Source organism: Ostrinia nubilalis, chromosome 4 (genome assembly GCF_963855985.1).
Source record: "Ostrinia nubilalis chromosome 4, ilOstNubi1.1, whole genome shotgun sequence".
Taxonomy (NCBI): domain Eukaryota; kingdom Metazoa; phylum Arthropoda; class Insecta; order Lepidoptera; family Crambidae; genus Ostrinia; species Ostrinia nubilalis.
The window spans coordinates 7,431,001-7,453,621 of record NC_087091.1 but is presented as its reverse complement, the minus strand read 5'-3'; the positions used below and the strand labels follow the sequence as shown (position 1 = coordinate 7,453,621).

At 41.3% G+C, this 22,621-nt stretch overlaps 2 protein-coding genes across 2 annotated transcripts; one reads left to right on the top strand and one right to left on the bottom strand.

Moving 5' to 3' along the window:
* Positions 1–3,448: 3,448 nt before the first annotated feature.
* On the bottom strand, positions 3,449–5,001 carry LOC135071461 (iron-sulfur cluster assembly 1 homolog, mitochondrial). Its single transcript, XM_063965244.1, has 3 exons — positions 4,887–5,001; positions 4,360–4,651; positions 3,449–4,084 (listed from the first exon to the last, which is right to left on the bottom strand). Exons 2-3 carry the CDS (start codon positions 4,649–4,651, stop codon positions 3,981–3,983), a joined length of 396 nt encoding a protein of 131 aa, XP_063821314.1. The 5' UTR covers positions 4,887–5,001; the 3' UTR covers positions 3,449–3,980.
* Positions 5,002–5,372: 371 nt separating this feature from the next.
* LOC135088562 (translocation protein SEC63 homolog) lies at positions 5,373–22,457 on the top strand. The gene is made up of 12 exons (XM_063983405.1): positions 5,373–5,559; positions 5,799–6,130; positions 6,303–6,473; positions 6,596–6,802; positions 7,067–7,295; positions 8,373–8,666; positions 8,912–9,038; positions 9,857–10,149; positions 11,772–11,974; positions 12,625–12,790; positions 18,715–18,836; positions 22,289–22,457. Exons 1-12 carry the CDS (start codon positions 5,436–5,438, stop codon positions 22,337–22,339), a joined length of 2,319 nt encoding a protein of 772 aa, XP_063839475.1. The 5' UTR covers positions 5,373–5,435; the 3' UTR covers positions 22,340–22,457.
* Positions 22,458–22,621: the final 164 nt, after the last annotated feature.

Sequence of the window (22,621 nt, the reverse complement as noted above, 5' to 3'; positions counted from 1 at the left end):
TTAGTAGAACTGTGATAAGCTTTTAAAGCCGGGTGTGTCCAGACGGGTGTGACGTGTAATGAAAGATTACGTGTAATGTAACACGATTTCTACGTCTGGACGGCATCGCAGCACTACGAGCATTACATGCTGCCCATACTAATTCCATTACATTACAAGATTACATTCCATTACGCGTTACACTCATCTGGACACGGCAACCGGAATGATAAGAGTCAAGAGTTGTCCGTTGTCATTTTGTAAATAGAAAAGTTGATATTAATCTGGGTTCTCTGAGCGCGTGCTTTGCCCTACACGATCAACAAAAACATGTCAATATTGAATGATTTTTTTTTAGTGTAGGGCAAAACACGCGCTGGAGACCCGGCTTCAGACTGCCAAATTGTCGTGTATCTTCTTGGTATGTTTAAAATACAAAAAAAAAAATGGTTTACTCGAAAATTTGTAAATTGTATAAAACTTATAAAAATATGGCAGAACTTCATGGGAAATAAGTAACTTGTTTTTTCATGAGAAAAATAGTTCAACCTTGGACAATAGACATCGTATTGGGAACATTGAGTTATAATGTACTACGTAGTATAGCCTGACCAGGAACATAAAAACCCTGGCATAGAGGCGCGTCAATTGCATTTGATAGTGCAACACTGAGTACAGTCGTACCTTTGTTAAATTAATAGGCTAACTTTATGTATCAGGATTCAGGATTACGGGCTAATTTGATATTTTCATAAATTAACGAAAAAATATTATTATAGGTAACCTGATTTAAATAAATTAAATGAAACCATCAATCGAGCTAGTAGAATTTATTTTATTATTCATCAATAATCAAATTCGGAACTTGAATATTCAACTGCAATGTTTGCTCATGAACGCTTCAAACTCGGTACTTCTTTCCCAATTCCATAATATTCAACACTTAGAAAGTGACAAAAATTTTTAAAATAGGTAGTTGAAACAAACCACAGCTAATTTTCATAGTGGACTGTACTATGCGATAAACATGTCAGTCAATTTGACAACCTTTGCCGAAAACATTATTCAATGAAAATATTGTCCGAACCCTTAGTATTTCTCTTCGACAAATACTTTAACACATTGTAAACCACTTTTCTTTCACGAATATAAAAAGATTTTAGCAATTTAATTCACAAAATCAATTGCGCACATTTAAAATAAAGTTTGTTTACACTTTGACAGCAATAGACTGACATGCAAGGTGACATGACAATGAAGTTTTCAGTTACTGTTGCCATTAAAAGAAATTAGTACCATTAGTTTTCCGCAACATGGCGAGGGTTTTTATGTTCCTGGTCAGGCTATACTAATACTTCAATGATTGGGAATCTGTTTTAATGAATTATTGAATGATCAGAATTACACATTAAACCCACAAAGAAAATTAGCCGTCGTACATAAAACTGGGTATAAAACAAATTAAATTAAATGATAATTTCATATTATTATTTTAAAGTACATTTTTGCACCCTATTTCCAGTAAAATATATTTTTGAATAAGTAAGTACAACATGAGATCAAAGAATAAGATTTATTTATTTTCACTCTTGTGTATCATAACTATATTAATTGTACATACCTACATACTTTAAATTTAACATTTCTACATGAAACATGATTTTATGTATTTGCAAACTTTGTTTTTATCTACAAAAAATAATTATATTATTTATTATACATATTTTAATACATACCTGCAATATTTTTATATACAACGTAGGTACATGTTTTTTTTTTTACTTTAGAACTTGAGGCAAATGGTGATTATTATGATACCTATATGTATAACAATAAAACATAAATAACAAAACAGAGAATCAATTCCCAGTATTAACGAATTTTTAGCTACCTAAATCTAAGATATGCCTATAAAAGAAAATTAAAGAAGCAAAACAATATAAAATAATCTAGGTATTTGCAATGCAACACTCTCGAAAGTCATTTATTATATACCTATTAAGATTTTGTTCCAATACTTATGAAAAAAATATACACCACTAAATTTTTATCACCGAAAAAAAAAATTCTGGGTAATGAGTTATTGATACTAATCCTATTTATGCAAAAAAAAAAGTTAAATAAAGCTACTCAAAATATCATCCCAAAATTGGTAATATTTGGACACACGCGTCGCTAGCACTATTTACGCTCAACGCAAGGCCGCCCGTTACTATGGAGAGAGATGCGACGTTGCCGGCCCGACGCTTCCCAAAGGCGGCGGTGTACGTTTGTTGTGCGGCCATTATCGGGCGGGTGCCCGCGGCCCCGCGCCGCCGTCTCGCTCGCTCTGCCGCCGGCCGCGGTCGGTCAGTTGCGCGCGCGCGAGCTCTTGATCGGTCGTGAACTGTCTTGTTAACATTGTATCAATCAAGTCAATAGTGTCGTGCAATTATTACGTTGTCTTACCAATTCACCTCACGTGAATACGTGTTAATGATACGTGCATTATTATTCTTGGCCGGAGAAATTGTGTAGTGCAGTTTTGCGACTGTACCGGGACAGCCACACTTCAGCACGATGCAGGGTGCTTATCAAAGCATTGAATTTTGCCGGTCCTAAGGCCGATCCTAAGCCCGGGTAAGTATGAAGGGAAAGTTGAATTATTTTTATTATTTTACCTAAGCGCCTACTAAAACCACCATCTAAAACTGTTCGCACCACTCAGCTGTTATGGCGGATCTTAAATTCACGAACTACGAACGACGTGCGATCTCAATTGGAGTTACACAGTAGGTATTATTATTAACTAGTGTTAAAAACTCACAGAAATACAACGTGACGTATTACGTAATTACTAAATTACTGTTTTCGTCCTTTGCCCTGCGTTCAATTACATTCTAATTACCTACTTGAAATGTTGCAATAAAAATAGCCTAGGATAGGTAGCTAAGTAACACAACACATTATTATTATTCTGTGATGATAACACTGAAAGCCGCTGTTTTGGCAGATCTTTGAATTACATATTTCTTTTAAAGTCGTAGTAGCCTCGTAACGACACATTGGTGTGTATTCGTAACGTATTCACAGTAGGTAGGTATTTCATTGTATTATTAACTTACAATTAGTGTTAACAGTCAGAATACCACGTAAAGAAGTACGTAAGTGTAATGAAACACTTATTAGAACTCAAAATTACTTGAAATGTTGCATTAAAATGGTCTAAATTAGTAATAATAACACTGGAAGCGTGGTCAAGGCGTGAGCGAGACAGACAGATCAATGTGCGAGCGCGTACGACTACTCTACTGAATGAACGAGCAGCGGAGTGGCCCAGCTGTGACGCGTAAAATAGGGACTAAAGAAAATTTAATAAAAAAATTAACTTTATAAAAATTTTAAATTTTTTTTTTACTTTATAATTTTCACACATTTCTACATAACCTGTTAAAATTTTTCCGGTGATAAAAAAGTAGTGGTGTATATGGATGTGTTTGTCTTCTGCTCAAGAATTAATTCATTATAAAAAGCTCTAACTTGATAATAAGATGCGATGCACACAAGCCAAAAATTTATAATTGGAAACCAGGCCTTAGGTTTTAAGTTTTAGGTTTGTAAAATGACATTTCAGCTATCTGGATAGTGGCAATTTGAATAAAATTTAAATTATTTAAGCCAAAGCTGAATCATCAAGTATTCTGATTTAAAAGATTTTCATAAGATTTCCAGATCTAATTAAATTATGTACTACTACTGAATATAATATCACAAAAATTACATACATACTATGATAATCTGTCACATTTGTCGGTCATCCTGTTAAATTAGCAGTGTACTGTAGTGTACTGTTATGATGGATTTTTTATAATTATCGTTAAGTGCTCTAATTCAAAGCAGGATACTATTTCCTATTTTTTTGCAATTGAAAATGTGTAAGCACCAACACAATATGCTAATTTTTTTGTTGCTTCTTGACTAACTGTATTTGTAATTTGAAAAGTTACAGCGCAAAGTCATATTTATATACTAAATGATTCTCCACATCCACATGTGCCTTTAATATTTGGGTTGTTGAACACAAATTCAGCTGATAGTTTGTCTTCCACAAAGTCCATTTCAGTTCCTGAAAAAGCATAAATAATATTATTTAAAATTGGTTTTGTAGTATTCTGCTTCTTATCAGCAGTAGGTTCAGATAAAACTTAAGTTATTTGTTTTTAATTAATACCCAAACAAAAATGTGGATCTAAAATAACAAAAAAAGTACACTAATAACAGGCTAAGTTGCATACCTAATTAGGCCTAGGCATCAAACTACTCTCTTGATAATTTTGATGAAGACAATATTAACATAATAAAAACAGGTACCTACCTATTACACAAATAAAGTTAACTTACCTAATAGTGTTAACTGAGCTTTTTTATCAATGATGATAGTGACACCGTCTTGTTTGACTTCTTCATCTAATTTCTCTTTATTTTTAGCGTAATCCAGAGTGTAAGACAATCCATTACAACCCCGCTGTCTTACCCCAACTTTTAGTCCAATGAAACCTTTGGCTTCTTCTTTCGCCATTATTTCTTTAACTTTGTTCACAGCAGAAGGTGTAAGAACTAATGCCGCCCTTGACGGTAGCACTCGCTTTTTCACTGCTCTAACCGTTGCACTTGCTATCGATTTAGTCGCCATCTGAAAATAACAAATTATCTTTGTGAATAATTTTCAGGCTAATTTACTACAGTGTAGTTAGTAAGCGACATTTAAAATACCAGGACTAACTCGAAAACTCCGAGTAATATCAATTAAAAGCTAGCAATAGCAGCAATAGCTAGCTACTCTGTCAAAAACTTAACTGCGTATCTCTTGTTTTGAAAAGTAACTACGTAATTGGAAATATTGACTATACTAGACTACGACAACATACCTTAGAAAAACGTAATGTTTATAGTTATTTATGAATCTTTTAGATGAATTCAATTATTTATTTCATAACACATGAACAAGTTTTGCTGTGGTAAATTGACAAATTAAAATTGACTGCCGTCAATGTCAAAATCATATGTGTGCAACAGATAAAAAAAAGATTTTTCGTATAAAATCACTGTGAAATCACGGATAAATAATAGTGACCAGTGAAATGTTAAAATGAATTTGTCTCAAAAAGCCAAAGATAATGTAATACCAATAATCATACTATTAATAGTAGGAGGAATGGGGAAATAAACCTGTGATGAGGAATTGAGAATTATACAGATATTTTATAACACAATTCGTTTCCTATTTGCTGAAAATTAATATTAATCGAGATAAATTAATTATTTGATCTCGAGAATTTCCAAAAAATAATCAGCAAAAAAACCTAATTTTTTAATCTGTTCTGCTGTCTGTCTATGTGACACGAATGAATGACACGTCTCCCATCGCACTCGTGTCGTGATTCTAATGATTTTCTTTTTTGTATTGAAAATTAATAATGGGTGGCCAAAAATTTGAATACGATGAAAGTGGATCTACATTCTTTTACTTCGTTCTCTCTTTCCTAGCCCTAATACTGGTACCGGCGACGATTTATTATTGGCCTAGGAAGAGGAAAGAAGGTGAGTTTACAAATACGATTTACAGTTAAATTATTGAAAATTAATTAATAATCCAATGAATTATTATTTGTTTTAACAAAACTCAGAAATATAGCATAGGTATCTTATGTTAAAAACAATATTTACTGTAACTCTAACGGTATACGTGAAGGCTAGTTATTAGGCTTCCATAACTACAGCCCTGTGATGTCTAAATGTCGGCGATTATTTTTATGTATAAAATGCTTTCTTCTTTCCAGATCCTGCCAAACGTGCAGAATTATGTCAATGTCCAAACTGTATAAAGAAACAAATAATCATAGAACAATCACAACCCTACAAAGGGGTTAAAAATTTCTTTATAAAACTAGCAATTATATCAGGATGGGTTTTGCTTGGCTTTTTGGCATATAAAGTTTCACAATTTGATTATGAGATGTCCAATTTTGATCCCTATGAGATACTGGGCCTGCCACCTGGTGCTACTCAAGCCGAGATAAAAAAATCGTATCGCAAACAATCTCTAATTCTTCATCCAGATAAAGAAACTGGTGATGAAAAGGCCTTTATGAAGCTTACCAAGGCGTATCAGGTATGTAGTTTGGTCCAAGTATGTTTCTGTGAACTTATGATAAATAGAAAAGTTGAGAAAAAATAATAACTGTTTCAATGAAAAAGATCATCTTATTATTGATCTAATTATGAAGGAACAGTACTTAAATATTTAAGTGGACTTTTTTAATTAATTTTATCATTGTTACTAGGCTCTTACTGATGATGAGGCTCGAAGAAACTGGGAGAAATATGGAAACCCTGATGGGCCTGGTGCCATGAGCTTTGGTATTGCTCTACCAAGCTGGATTGTTGAGAAAGAGAACAGTGTGTGGGTTCTTGGGTTATATGCATTAGTTTTTATGGTTGCCCTTCCAACTGCGGTGAGTTAATATCATAATAATTTTTGCATTTCATTCCATCAAAGCTAGGCATATTACTGAATTTACTGATAGTTTCTTACTGTTAAACTGTTCATTTTTTCAAAATAATTGTTTTCTTTCAGGTTGGTATGTGGTGGTATAGGTCAATTAGATTCTCAGGAGAGCAAGTTTTATTAGATACTACACAAATGTATTTCTATTTTTGCCATAAAACACCGTCAATGCCTTTGAAGCGAGCTCTTATGATTCTGGCTGCGTCTTGTGAGTTTGATAGAAGACATAACTCTGAAGTTATTGAGAGAATTACTGATAATGAGGAAGTTCCAATGGTATGTAATTTTAGGTGGTACTTAATTAAATTATATCATATTGTATTATTGTTTTGTACAGAGTATTGTTGAATACCAGATGCCTATGATAGTTTCTTCCTAAATATCAAGGACCAAGAGACACTTTACTAAGCTACAAAACTAAGTAAAAATATGCTAGAGGTCTAAATATTCTTAAAAAGATTTACATAAATAACTAAATAAAAAACAATAAAAAGTTTCAAGACATAATTTGCACAATAAATAAACGTTGAAATATTTTAGCTGCTTCGCGAGCTGCCAAACTTAGGTGAGAAGAACAAAGAGCAGCCGCTGTGTCGTCCGTACAGCATCAAGGCGCGGGCGTTGCTGCACGCGCACCTTTCCCGCATGAAGCTGCCTCCCGACACGCTGGAGTGCGACCGCCGGTACATAGTGGCGCGCTGCCCCGACCTCATTGTGGAGATGGTCAACTGCGTCAACCAGCTGATCGCCCTCGCGTATGCTAGGAGAAGTGAGTATACGATTCATGTGGCTGTAGGTTTATAGAGACAGTTCGATAGATGCGTTGCTGCACTGCCTTCCGAGACGGTGGAGTGCGACCGCCGGTACATAGTGGCGCGCTGCCCCGACCTCATTGTGGAGATGGTCAACTGCGTCAACCAGCTGATCGCCCTCGCGTATGCTAGGAGAAGTGAGTATACGATTCATGTGGCTGTAGGTTTATAGAGACAGTTCGATAGATGCGTTGCTGCACTGCCTTCCGAGACGGTGGAGTGCGACCGCCGGTACATAGTGGCGCGCTGCCCCGACCTCATTGTGGAGATGGTCAACTGCGTCAACCAGCTGATCGCCCTCGCGTATGCTAGGAGAAGTGAGTATACGATTCATGTGGCTGTAGGTTTATAGAGACAGTTCGATAGATGCGTTGCTGCACTGCCTTCCGAGACGGTGGAGTGCGACCGCCGGTACATAGTGGCGCGCTGCCCCGACCTCATTGTGGAGATGGTCAACTGCGTCAACCAGCTGATCGCCCTCGCGTATGCTAGGAGAAGTGAGTATAATCGGCTATTTGTTTACAGAGATACGGCTAGATGTTACGATTTTGATGACTTCTTTTTTATTTTTGCTTTCATTATTATTGCGACCGTTGACGAATCATATGATCCCCATCCTATTTTTACAATGTAAAAAAATATACATAACTCAGTTAAGAGACTGATGGTTTGATGTCACTTAGGAAGCATAGAATTTTATATCTTTTTCGTGCAATCTTGCCCATGCCTACATTGCCATGACTAAACTGGGAACGCTATATTATTAAATTAGTGACTAACAGACATTGTTGCTCGCGATCGCAACGCGATGCGCCGTGACGAGCTCCCCCTGCGCGTAATTGCAACTCGTCTGCATCCTGGACATACAACAGTTCATGACCAGTAACAAAAATATCTTAGTTCTGGGTTAAAATATTTAGTTCTCCTTTTTAAAAAAATTGGAACTGCCAACTATATTGTAAAACCCAGAGCATCTGTTATCTCGTGGAACTATATCTCTATGTGGTCAATAAAGATATAATCTTTTGTCCTAGTACCTCGTCTACCAACAATCGAAACCATCGAGAACTGCATGAAGCTCTCCCCAATGATCGTCCAAGCACTGTGGGAGTACAAATCGCCTTTACTGCAACTACCGTACATCACCGAGGATCACCTGAAGTACTTCACGAATCGGAAGAAGCACATCAAATCGCTGCTGCAGCTAGCTCAGTTGCCAGGCGAAGAAAGGAGACAAGTTCTGCGGTTCCTCAACGATAAGCAATATGAAGACCTGATGAAAGCGCTGGGAAATATGCCTTATATTCATTTCCAAATTAACACAGAAGGTATGTTATTGAAAATAATATCTTGTACTTACTATTTGCGTGTACTAACATTCCTATGAATAACGGAACTGTGACGTGTGTCGTGAGTTCGTGACACTTAATTTGATGTGGCAGTGTGAATACTAATTGAAAAGGAAAAGCCAATGAGTGTGTACAATAAACTGTACAGGTAATTGGTAAAGCCAGTTAAAAATTAATTATGAGGTAATTAGCTTCAATTTTAAGGATATTTGTTTTCATTTCAGTAATTGATGACGAGAACTCTACTGTGGTAACGGCCGGCGCTATAGTGACCGTCACCGTCTTTTTGAGACGAACCAACATGAGGGAACTGTTTGGCGACACCACGATCAAGGAAAAAGAAACTATCAAGTAAGACGTCATTTATGTTCATAACATTTACTTTTATTTGAATTTTGGGTTTTTCAGTTAAAACCTATTTTTTAAATCGCGTTTATCCTTTTTTAAATAGCGCTTATCGCCGTTATTCAAGTCTGGAAGTGTAATGTTTTTTCCTTTTTTTAGGGTTCCGTAGCCAAATGGCAAAAAAAAACGGAACCCTTATAGATTCGTCATGACTGTCTGTCCGTCTGTCCGTCCGTATGTCACAGCCATTTTTTTCCGAAACTATAAGAGCTATACTGTTGAAACTTGGTAGGTAGATGTATTCTGTGAACCGCATTAAGATTTTGATGCAAAAATAAAAAAATAATAATAAATATTGGGGGCTCCCCATACTTAGAACTAAAACTAAAAAATTTTTTTTTCATCAAACATACGTGTGGGGTATCTATGGATAGGTCTTCAAAAATGATATCGAGGTTTCTAAAATACTTTTTTCTAAACCGAATAGTTTGCGTGACAGACGCTTCCAAAGTGGAAAAAAGTTGGTCCCCCCCATCTTACTTCTAAAATAAGAAAATGAAAAATCTAAAAAAAACATATGATGTACATTACTATAAAAACTACCAACGAAAATTATTTTGAACGAGATCTAGTAAGTAGTTTTTTTTAATACCTCGTAAATCGTAAACCGCTTATTACCGCGTAATCTTTCTTACAAATAACTTAAATTAAAAAAAAAAATTTAACTTCATAAATCAATGGTACGGAACCCTTTGTGCGTGAGTCCGACACGCACTTGGCCGGTTTTTTTAAATTTACAATACATTGAAACCTTATTTCCAAAGGGAAGACGAGGAGGGCGCCGGCGACAACGCCGAAAAGGAAAAAGGCGAGAACGACAAGAATGACAAAAATGACAAAAACGATAAGAAGGAGACATACAAGAGGCCAGTATGGATGAAGCAGCAGACAAAGAAACACCCCCAGTCGAAGAAAGCTAAGAAGCCGGCCGCTAACAAACAGCAGCCGGCCAAGCCCAGCCAGACCGCCACGCCGCCCCCGCCAAGCGACGCCAAGAAAACTAAGGAGGGGAAGGAACAGAAAGATCCGAATCAACCAAAGAAAAAAGACGACGATGGTAAGCAATCAATATTTTTAGTAACACAGTAATGTTAAAAATTATAATTCCAAGGCCAAACACAGTCCTCTTAAAACAAATTAATTTTAGACCTAAAATCCCAATTATATGAGTGATTGATATTGTGCTCATGATATCCATAGCCTATTTAAATATTTTTATATTTTAAAACGACACCACAATCGAAGTTTGTAGTATTTTCAATACGATTCGCTCGAAAGAACAAATCAATAAAAGAGAACATGAGATTTATGTGCTTGTAACACGATTTTATTATTTCAAATTATTAATATCGGCATGTCGTTGATGTAAATATTTCTAATTAGAAAGCTTCTTTTGACAGTAAGACATTATTTACGATTATCACATCACACTACATGTGATAAAGTAGGTATATAATTGAATTACGGTCTAATTGAAGAGAATAAATATAACCATCATGATTTAGCTGTGTTATTGAGTTGATTTACGACTTGGCTATAAAGGTATCTTTTTTTATTTATTTTTTTATTTTTTTATGCATAACAAGGCAGGTATTTGACCACAATCGCACCTGATGTTAAGTGGGATGCAGTCTAGGATTTAAATCGAGGTAACCAAAAAAAATACAAATTGTACGCGTTAATATTGTGGACAGTATTGACATGGGCTCAGGTTCCATCCATATAGTTTAAAAGAGTGCTACAAATGACTAGCTGTACCTGGCATACGTTAAAATTCCATCTTTTGAGATAGGAACGCTCATGGGCGTCCCCATAATATCCTGCCAAAGTTTCTTAGCAGCAATCTAATCAATTATTTCGTAATGCATAAAGGACAAACATGCACTATCCCATTTATTGTCCCGAAGCAGTGGTAGGGTAGGGTTAAAGTAATACTGAGGCTTATAAAAAGCACGCACATACAGGGTGATTTTGTAATCATGCTCAGTTAACATACACATATTTTATTCTATTATGGTAAAATTTTATAAGATTTGTCATTTAATGTTCTTTATTAAATGATGGTTTACGTTACTAAGCAAACTTTGCCCTATAGCGCCGTAATATGTGACAAAATGTAATAAAATATCTCAAGTTATGAAATTGTCACACTTCCCACATAACCGGGGTAAGTGTAACACTTGCAATTTTTTTTAATAACTTTATTATCTGTGGTTTAAACAAACATATTTTTTTAAGGATACTTAAATCAGCAATCAACAATCACATCTTATTATGCCTTGTGCTGTTTACATTCGACTGGTGTTTTAAAATGGTGGATGTCCGTAAAACAGTAGAAGCTGCGTACCGCGTTGTAAAATAGCACGGTAGCGTAGACGTGCTAGCGTTGATCAATATATGTATATGGATACTTAAATCAGCAATCAACAATCACATCTTATTATGCCTCGTGCTGTTTACATTCGACTGTTGTTTTAAAATGGTGGATGTCCGTAAAATAGTAGAAGCTGCGTACCGCGTTGTAAAACAGCACGGCAGCGTAGACGTGCTGCTAACGTTGATCAATATATGGCGCTTTAACGAAAAGCTTGTATTGTTTTCAATATTTGTAACTGTCGTAATAAACCCACTGTCACACTTGCTTCGGTTGAACTTAAATGAATTTGAACTCCTTTCCAGCCGAAGAGTCGGATTTGGGCAGCTCGGACGAGTCCGGGACGCATAGCTCGGGGTCCGAAGACGAGTCGCGCGACAAGTCATCGGCCGCGGAGGAGGACGACGACGACCAGTGGGACAAGTTCCAGAAGCGGCTGCAGAAGCGCGAGCGTTTGGAAGGACGCTCCAAGAGCTCGCACCCTGTGCACTGCCCCTATTATCCTCAGGTAAACTATTAGATCTATTATTTAGTAATGATCTCCATAATGGGCAGGGCACATAGTACGCAGAACTGACAACCGGTGGGGTAGCAAGGTTCTGGAGTGGAGGCCACGTACTGGAAAGCGTAGCGTATCACGTCCACCCACAAGGTGGACCGACGACTTCATAAAGGTAACAGGAAGGCGCTGGATGCAGGCCGCGCTACCAACCGGTCATTATGGAAATCATTGGAACATCAGTGGACGTCCTATGGCTGAAATGATGATGATGATGGTCTCCAGAAATTCAACATAATTATAGGCTTGTGATAGGGGAAAAGTGACTAGATTTTTTTTTCTCCTTTTTATATCTGCAATCGAATTGGGTCATAATCAGATGTTTTGTCTTGTTTTTTTTTGTGTTCTTAAGGAGGGGTTATGTCAGTAAATTCTCTCCCTCGGTCTTCACTCATTCACGTAGCAATCAAGTCCAGCCTTCTAATATTCAGTCCTAGCCACTAGCATCTTTGGTGAAGTGACTAGATTGTGAATAATTGTTATTTAAGAACTTTAATGTAAAGTGTTATTGTGTTACTCTATTGTTCAAGTGAGCGCAATGTAAGTACCTTTGGTAAACAAGCTAGCTTATTAACATTGCATCTTTCTGATTTCGTCAGGAGAAACAAGAGTACTGGTGGTGCTACATCTGCGACCGCAAGTCGCACACGCTGCTGGCGGCGCCGGCGCACGTGACGGCGCTGGTGGACACGCACGAGCTGCAGCTGCGCTTCACGGCGCCGCGCTGGCCCGGCGTCTACACGCTCGCCTGCTGCCTGCGCTCCGGTGAGTGCTGCACTACACAGCTGTCCAACAAGAGTACTGGTGGTGCTACATCTGCGACCGCAAGTCGCACACGCTGCTGGCGGCGCCGGCGCACGTGACGGCGCTGGTGGACACGCACGAGCTGCAGCTGCGCTTCACGGCGCCGCGCTGGCCCGGCGTCTACACGCTCGCCTGCTGCCTGCGCTCCGGTGAGTGCTGCACTACACAGCTGTCCAACAAGAGTACTGGTGGTGCTACATCTGCGACCGCAAGTCGCACACGCTGCTGGCGGCGCCGGCGCACGTGACGGCGCTGGTGGACACGCACGAGCTGCAGCTGCGCTTCACGGCGCCGCGCTGGCCCGGCGTCTACACGCTCGCCTGCTGCCTGCGCTCCGGTGAGTGCTGCACTACACAGCTGTCCAACAAGAGTACTGGTGGTGCTACATCTGCGACCGCAAGTCGCACACGCTGCTGGCGGCGCCGGCGCACGTGACGGCGCTGGTGGACACGCACGAGCTGCAGCTGCGCTTCACGGCGCCGCGCTGGCCCGGCGTCTACACGCTCGCCTGCTGCCTGCGCTCCGGTGAGTGCTGCACTACACAGCTGTCCAACAAGAGTACTGGTGGTGCTACATCTGCGACCGCAAGTCGCACACGCTGCTGGCGGCGCCGGCGCACGTGACGGCGCTGGTGGACACGCACGAGCTGCAGCTGCGCTTCACGGCGCCGCGCTGGCCCGGCGTCTACACGCTCGCCTGCTGCCTGCGCTCCGGTGAGTGCTGCACTACACAGCTGTCCAACAAGAGTACTGGTGGTGCTACATCTGCGACCGCAAGTCGCACACGCTGCTGGCGGCGCCGGCGCACGTGACGGCGCTGGTGGACACGCACGAGCTGCAGCTGCGCTTCACGGCGCCGCGCTGGCCCGGCGTCTACACGCTCGCCTGCTGCCTGCGCTCCGGTGAGTGCTGCACTACACAGCTGTCCAACAAGAGTACTGGTGGTGCTACATCTGCGACCGCAAGTCGCACACGCTGCTGGCGGCGCCGGCGCACGTGACGGCGCTGGTGGACACGCACGAGCTGCAGCTGCGCTTCACGGCGCCGCGCTGGCCCGGCGTCTACACGCTCGCCTGCTGCCTGCGCTCCGGTGAGTGCTGCACTACACAGCTGTCCAACAAGAGTACTGGTGGTGCTACATCTGCGACCGCAAGTCGCACACGCTGCTGGCGGCGCCGGCGCACGTGACGGCGCTGGTGGACACGCACGAGCTGCAGCTGCGCTTCACGGCGCCGCGCTGGCCCGGCGTCTACACGCTCGCCTGCTGCCTGCGCTCCGGTGAGTGCTGCACTACACAGTAGGGTGTCCCGTTGTTGTATGGGAAACATTTTTTTTTGAGCTACGGTTACGCAAGAGGTATCAAAAGTTGCGTTTTGAAATATAGATTACGATTAGCATTAAATTTAATGAGATATCTGTCATCTTGAGGCCTCTACCTGTCCTTAAAATTTTTTTAAATTGCTATTTTAGGGGTTCCTAACAAAAACTATTTATAATACAAAAATAGCGTTTTTATTAAATTTAAGGGTACACAATGAGTCACATCAAGGTTTAAAATAGTTTAAAAACCAATAAATCCATAAATACTTTCAAAACAGAATTGGCTTTTTGACCAGAATTAGGCATTTACGCGCGCGATTTTAATGTATTCCTAATTAATCCATGGGTCAGCCAAGATATCGATTTAATTTGAGGATACTCAATTCCCTTCTCACAGCAGGTTAATAATTTTATTACGCTATTATAAAACAATGATTGGCATCTCTAAGTGGAAGCTAACAAAAATGGCAGTCAATTTTAAAAAATCAACCATAACTTGAAAACCATTTGTCCGATTTCATTACTTTTTTATTTATATGATAGCTTTACGTGTGCGCTTGATATTTTGTGGTATAAATTGTATCGATAAAATCAACCTTTAGTTAGTAATTAAAGGAAAATTGATTTTTTTTACATTGTTGTGATACTACTTTTTAAATCATTTTTTTACAAAATGTCTTATACTCTACTAAAAGTTTTACATGAGCCAATGAAGTGTATTAAATTGTCTTTAATTTGATATGTAATATGTATGCGTTTCATAACTAAAAATATATTTTTACTTCCGTTGAAGTTCACCATTGGTAAAAAACTGCGTAGACAACAAAAACTTCAGCTAGAAAGTGTATATAACGTACATAAATGTTATTTATATTTAATAGTATGCTAAAACTATTTAACATGTTAATTAGTATTCTGTTTAAATATAATATTATAAAGATTTGTGGCTAGGTAGTTTTTACCTGAAAAAAATCAAAAAGTATATTACTACCATATATTGCTAAATTTTTGTTAAATATATTCTAAAAGTATGTAATATTATAACAATAAACTGCGGTGCGATACCTTACAGCAATAAAACCATAACAGAAATAATACCAACAGCCTCGCCGAAGGAGTAGAAAATTTGAGAAAAACAAGTCAAAATATGAATTATGCTAGTTCGAACCAAACCTATTCCTCACTGGAAACAGTCTGTCATTGCCTGCAAATCATATCTAAGGGTTCAGCTGCCACTGTTATTACAAAATAAAATGAAATAATTGTGAAAAAAATATAATAGATGACAAACAGTGAAGGGCCGATTAAGTGATTTTTTGAGACATAAAAATGCCGGTAGAGCCCTTGAGACATTTTTTTATATTTTTTTAATTATTTTTACGGTAATCTACATCTTATGACGCAACTTTTGAGGGGTCTTGTGTAGCGAAAATATAAAAAAAGACATTTCGGGACACCCTACTACACAGCTGTCCAACAAGAGTACTGGTGGTGCTACATCTGCGACCGCAAGTCGCACACGCTGCTGGCGGCGCCGGCGCACGTGACGGCGCTGGTGGACACGCACGAGCTGCAGCTGCGCTTCACGGCGCCGCGCTGGCCCGGCGTCTACACGCTCGCCTGCTGCCTGCGCTCCGGTGAGTGCTGCACTACACAGCTGTCCAACAAGAGTACTGGTGGTGCTACATCTGCGACCGCAAGTCGCACACGCTGCTGGCGGCGCCGGCGCACGTGACGGCGCTGGTGGACACGCACGAGCTGCAGCTGCGCTTCACGGCGCCGCGCTGGCCCGGCGTCTACACGCTCGCCTGCTGCCTGCGCTCCGGTGAGTGCTGCACTACACAGCTGTCCAACAAGAGTACTGGTGGTGCTACATCTGCGACCGCAAGTCGCACACGCTGCTGGCGGCGCCGGCGCACGTGACGGCGCTGGTGGACACGCACGAGCTGCAGCTGCGCTTCACGGCGCCGCGCTGGCCCGGCGTCTACACGCTCGCCTGCTGCCTGCGCTCCGGTGAGTGCTGCACTACACAGCTGTCCAACAAGAGTACTGGTGGTGCTACATCTGCGACCGCAAGTCGCACACGCTGCTGGCGGCGCCGGCGCACGTGACGGCGCTGGTGGACACGCACGAGCTGCAGCTGCGCTTCACGGCGCCGCGCTGGCCCGGCGTCTACACGCTCGCCTGCTGCCTGCGCTCCGGTGAGTGCTGCACTACACAGCTGTCCAACAAGAGTACTGGTGGTGCTACATCTGCGACCGCAAGTCGCACACGCTGCTGGCGGCGCCGGCGCACGTGACGGCGCTGGTGGACACGCACGAGCTGCAGCTGCGCTTCACGGCGCCGCGCTGGCCCGGCGTCTACACGCTCGCCTGCTGCCTGCGCTCCGGTGAGTGCTGCACTACACAGCTGTCCAACAAGAGTACTGGTGGTGCTACATCTGCGACCGCAAGTCGCACACGCTGCTGGCGGCGCCGGCGCACGTGACGGCGCTGGTGGACACGCACGAGCTGCAGCTGCGCTTCACGGCGCCGCGCTGGCCCGGCGTCTACACGCTCGCCTGCTGCCTGCGCTCCGGTGAGTGCTGCACTACACAGCTGTCCAACAAGAGTACTGGTGGTGCTACATCTGCGACCGCAAGTCGCACACGCTGCTGGCGGCGCCGGCGCACGTGACGGCGCTGGTGGACACGCACGAGCTGCAGCTGCGCTTCACGGCGCCGCGCTGGCCCGGCGTCTACACGCTCGCCTGCTGCCTGCGCTCCGGTGAGTGCTGCACTACACAGCTGTCCAACAAGAGTACTGGTGGTGCTACATCTGCGACCGCAAGTCGCACACGCTGCTGGCGGCGCCGGCGCACGTGACGGCGCTGGTGGACACGCACGAGCTGCAGCTGCGCTTCACGGCGCCGCGCTGGCCCGGCGTCTACACGCTCGCCTGCTGCCTGCGCTCCGGTGAGTGCTGCACTACACAGCTGTCCAACAAGAGTACTGGTGGTGCTACATCTGCGACCGCAAGTCGCACACGCTGCTGGCGGCGCCGGCGCACGTGACGGCGCTGGTGGACACGCACGAGCTGCAGCTGCGCTTCACGGCGCCGCGCTGGCCCGGCGTCTACACGCTCGCCTGCTGCCTGCGCTCCGGTAAACTGTTGCGCTTGTTCTAAATTAGGGATGCACAGACTAACTGGGATTAGAGGCCACTCCGGCAGATGACGAGCTAAAAGCGGACCGCAGAAAATAAAAACAACTGAATTTCAGGTTGTTATTTTCGCTATTTTTATTAGGTCGCTGGCAGGCCGCACTGTTAACTATCCCTTTCCATTTTTGCTTACGCTCTTATCAAATGGTGATTCTTTGCGATAGAACGAGACGATATGACAGGCAATGGATAGTTAACACTGTTGCCGATGGTACATACAAGGTAATTTTGTAATCAGTAAGGTCAACCGAGGCAAGTGTAACACATTTTGATAGCATGCTCAATTAACATCCACATATTTTTATTATATTGTGGTAAAATTTCAAAAGATTCGTCATTTAATGTTCTTTATTAAATGATTGTTTATGTCACTAAGCAAATTTAGCCCTATAGCGCAAAATGTGACAAAATGTAATAAAACATTTCAAGGTACGAAACTGTCACACTTCCCACATAACCAGGGTAAGTGTAACTTGTAATTTTATTTTAATATAACTTTATTATCTATGGTTTAAACAAATATATTTTGTGAAGGATACTTAAATCAGCATACTCGTTGTGGATACAAAAAAAGAACTTAAGCTTGGCTACCCGGAGTGATGCTCAAAAGTTTAGTGGTTAGAAGTCAGTGGGAAGACTCGACTTATTTGCCAAATGCTGCCTTTTTTTTACGTCGGGAAATGCTTTGCGCATACCCACTGATCGATGGGGACGGTCACTCTCCCCGCCTACCCACTAAAGGCGGGGCCTACCTACTAAAACCCGACGGTTTCCACCAGAGCCAAAGAAACGGAGCCGCGAGTTATTGTCCTAGTTGAACATTCGTCCGGAGCTCCGCCTCATGCTTCAAGGGAACCCCCAATCCCTTCCTCCAGTTGTTTTTTATAGAGGTTTTCTCCTCGCGGCCCTGGTACGACAGGACCCCCGGCCCGCCGTAGCGGGTTACGGTCTGATCCATGCCGCTGCTCAGTCAGCTCTGCTGATCAGAGAAGTACCGAGAGCGGCTCTCCAAAGACAAACGCCCGCCAGCCCCCACCTGTGGGGGTTTTTAAAGATGTCCCCTGCATCGTGGCTTCGTGGCCCGAGCAAATGCCTCGACGGCCCCCGGCTCACTCAATTGTGGGTTATGGGTTGCCCGACAGGCCCGCCGAGTTGACGAGACCTGCCGCGCAGGTGAGAAGTTAGCCGCCCGCGTGAACAGACCACGCGGACGTTGCCCAGGGTGCACCACGAGGAGGTCCCTCACCATCGCACCCCTGCCAAATGCTGCCTAGCCCAACTAGATCTTATTATTATGTAATCAAAAAGGTGTCTTCTTAAAAATACACCAAGCATAAAATATGCTCATTGTGCCACGTTTCCCACAGATTCGTACATCGGCATGGACCAGCAGCAGGACATGAAGCTGGACGTGAAGGAGGCGGCCGCCGTTCCCGTGGAGCACCCGCAGTGGGACCTCAGCGACTCCGACACCGACAACAACGACCAGGTCAGTGGACATGTACAATTTTACACTCACCGTGTCACATCCCCTTTATGGTGCGTCCAGACTAGGCGAATGGGCTCGCGCGGCAAACTCAACATCCTGTGGGCTGAGTGTGAGTTTAAAAAATATATGAAAATTTTAGTTTTTGATAGTTTCCCGCCAGGGGCGCTGTACAATTTGTCATACATTTAATGTCATTTTTTGACGCGCTCAAAAAAACTCACACTCAGCCCTCTGCTCACTCAAGAGCAGAGTGAGTAGAATGACCAGCGTGCCGCGCGAGCACGTTCGCCCAGTGTGGACGCACCATTAGACGAAAGGTCGGTTAAACTCAAAAGTGCTTGTGCACACTACGTCTTTTAAACGCGCCGATGACGCGCGTTTTAGAACTGCTCGTCGACGACGCGCTTTATTCCTATAAGGCCGCTGCGCTGCCTCAATTTTGCGGGCAGTGGTGCGGCGGCGGTTGCGTTTGAATGGCAAGATGTTTTGCGTAAAATCAAATAGACCCGTCCACGAAAACAGCGGCGCGGCAGCGGGACGGGAGCGGGCGATGAGCGGTGCATTTTGTCAAGCGGTGACCGACCGCGCGTCTGCGCATTAGGAATAGATTTGACATTTCTTTCGCGAACATAAACAATTACCTTGACACAACACAACGCTGCGCGATTTCCCCGAGATAAAACTTCTAGCAAACTAGCAAGAAGAAGATTACTGATATCGAAGATTAAAGATTACTGATGACTAGGCAGCATGGTCTTTGACCTTAGATTGTTCCAGAAGGAACGAATAGAACAAAAAAAAAGCGATTTAACCTTATCTTCGACCTCTTACTATGTTTTTTCTGATTTTTTTTGCAATAAGGATATGCATGATTATGTTCTTAAAAATAATAATCATCATCATTAGGTCATTCACTCTCCATTGCAGAAACACAACCCTCCAATTTATCAGAAATAGGCTAATGCAAACCCCTATCACTGCTTAGGAAATTATTATGGGCCAGTGTTAACCTGAGAAGAAGCATCGCAAAAAACCGCCGTGATATTAGAATAAAAAAGTTTTTTTGTATCGACTTTGCGTCGGTCAATGGTCACGGTCACGGTCATGGTCACGAAAAAGACAGTCTGCGTTTATGCAATTTACACCTAGAAAATGTATTTTAACTATACATAGGGGTGTAGTATATTAACTCTAATTCGATAATTTGTTACACATTCATCATTCGACCGACGAATTTTGATTCCATAGTGCTAAATCAGCGACTCTTTGTTTATTTTATTTTTTTGTTAAATCTTTTGCTCCGTTGTTTGTCTCACCACGCCGAGTGCCTATTCTGTTACCTCATGCGCAAAATTCAATTCATATTTCTGGTTTTCAATACTTGGCTTACCGTCGCACAGTCGCCGCCCAAATCTTTGTAACGATCTAAAGGACTTGAATTAGGGGGCATTTCACGCGAAGCGGACAGCGAAAATCAAGTCAGGTATTGGATTTTGTTCATATTTGGATTAAATGTACTGCTATATGACCTGAATGGATGTGCATCATTATAATTTTTTTATGAAGCTTAGTTTATTTTTTATGAGCGTTCAAAAAATTGGTAAAATTTTAGGAACAGATTTTTCAGAAGCTATTACTGCTATTATTACATTTGATTAAAAATAAACTAACTATTGGACTTTTGAGAATAAATAACTGTGTTTCTTACTATTTACTACAAATTAGAAATTTCTTTTTTGTTCACATAGAAAACCGGAAGTAAAGTTTTAAAATCAAATTTTACAAAACTTCGGTATTTTTAAAAATTTTAATTTTTATTTTAAATTATACCTAGTAGTCTATAAATAACGTGTGTTAAGTTGTAGAATGGAGTCTGTATTGGTTTTTGATTTAGACGCAGTACAGTGCGAGCGCGCCGCAGTGAGCGTCATACTGGCTATCGACATTTGGCTACTGTATAAAAATTATTTGTTCGAAAATAACTGAAACGTTAATATTGTTGCATGCATACTCTTAAACAATTATAATTTTGACTCGTCGAACTTCGTACCGTCTAACAGACAATGATTGTTGGCATTGAGATGGTATTACGTCGCAGACCACCCACAACTTATTGGATAATACTCTTAAAACATTACCCTTCTTTTTGGGTAGTCGGGATATGTTAGTCGAGGGTGCCAGCTATCTCCATGCCAAATTTCATTAAAATCTGTTCAGCCGTTCTTTGTTTTATACATAAAACAAAGTCGTGTTAGTTACTCGATTTATAAGTCAAGAACGGCTGGACAGATTTTGATGAAATTTGATATGGAGGTAGCTAACCAACTACCTAAAAAAGAAGAATAATGTTTTTAGTGTATTATTCAATAAGATGTGGGTAGTCCGCGACGTAGTACGCACCATCTCAATGCCAACAATCATTGTCTGTTAGACGGTACGAAGTTCGCCGAGTCAAAATTATAATTGTTTAAGAGTATGCATGCAACAATATTAACGTTTCAGTTATTTTCGAACAAATAATTTTTATACAGTAGCCAAATGTCGATAGCCAGTATGACGCTCACTGCGGCGCGCTCGCACTGTACTGCGTCTAAATCAAAAACCAATACAGACTCCATTCTACAACTTAACACACGTTATTTATAGACTACTAGGTATAATTTAAAATTAAAATTAAAAATTTTAAAAATACCGAAGTTTTGTAAAATTTGATTTTAAAACTTTACTTCCGGTTTTCTATGTGAACAAAAAAGAAATTTCAAATTTGTAGTAAATAGTAAGAAACACAGTTATTTATTCTCAAAAGTCCAATAGTTAGTTTATTTTTAATCAAATGTAATAATAGCAGTAATAGCTTCTGAAAAATCTGTTCCTGAAATTTTACCAATTTTTTGAACGCTCATAAAAAATAAACTAAGCTTCATAAAAAAATTATAATGATGCACATCCATTCAGGTCATATAGCAGTACATTTAATCCAAATATGACCAAAATCCAAAACCTGACTTGATTTTCGCTGTCCGCTTCGCGTGAAATGCCCCTTAGGTGAAATTCGATCCAATGAGGGCTATCGTTTTTATACTTAACAGTTGGCACCCCTGGCGATTGACAGGACCTTACTCTACAGTGGCGCCATCTTGATGAGTGCAAATGCGATAGTCCTCGTACCACTTTAGCGCTCACCAGTCGGCGCCACTGTCTTCGCTACTAGCAAGTGACAGGACCTTACTCTACAGTGGCGCCAACTGGTGAGCGCTAAAACGATAGCCCTTATTAATTAGGTATTTTTTACAGAATTGATATATTTTTTCACCTAGAAAAACATTAATTGCTCACTTGGCCATCCATCCAAGAATGACAAAGAACGATTCTTTTTTGTTTTGTTATTAATATCTACACCACGTGACGGAACGTCATTCAATTTAGATGCTAATTAATTATTTTGTCAACAGGGAGGCAACGAAAGCGAGTTCACAACAGACGACGAGGTCGAGGAGGAGTAGTCGCAGATTACCTAAGTTATTTTTATAGAGTTTATTATTATTATTGCGGTGTGCGGTGTATGCTGAATAATTTGTTGTATGGATGGAGCGTGAAAGAATATAATGTTTTATATTCCAATTTTGATTTTTATTTCAACAACTTTAATCTTAGTAATTTAGTATAATTAATTTTACGCCAAATGTATCTACTCTAATCAAGTGTTTTATTTTTAAATGTCTTCAGCATACATTGAACAGTTTATGTGCCATATGTAGTAGCAGTTGTTACAGCTCATTTGATAT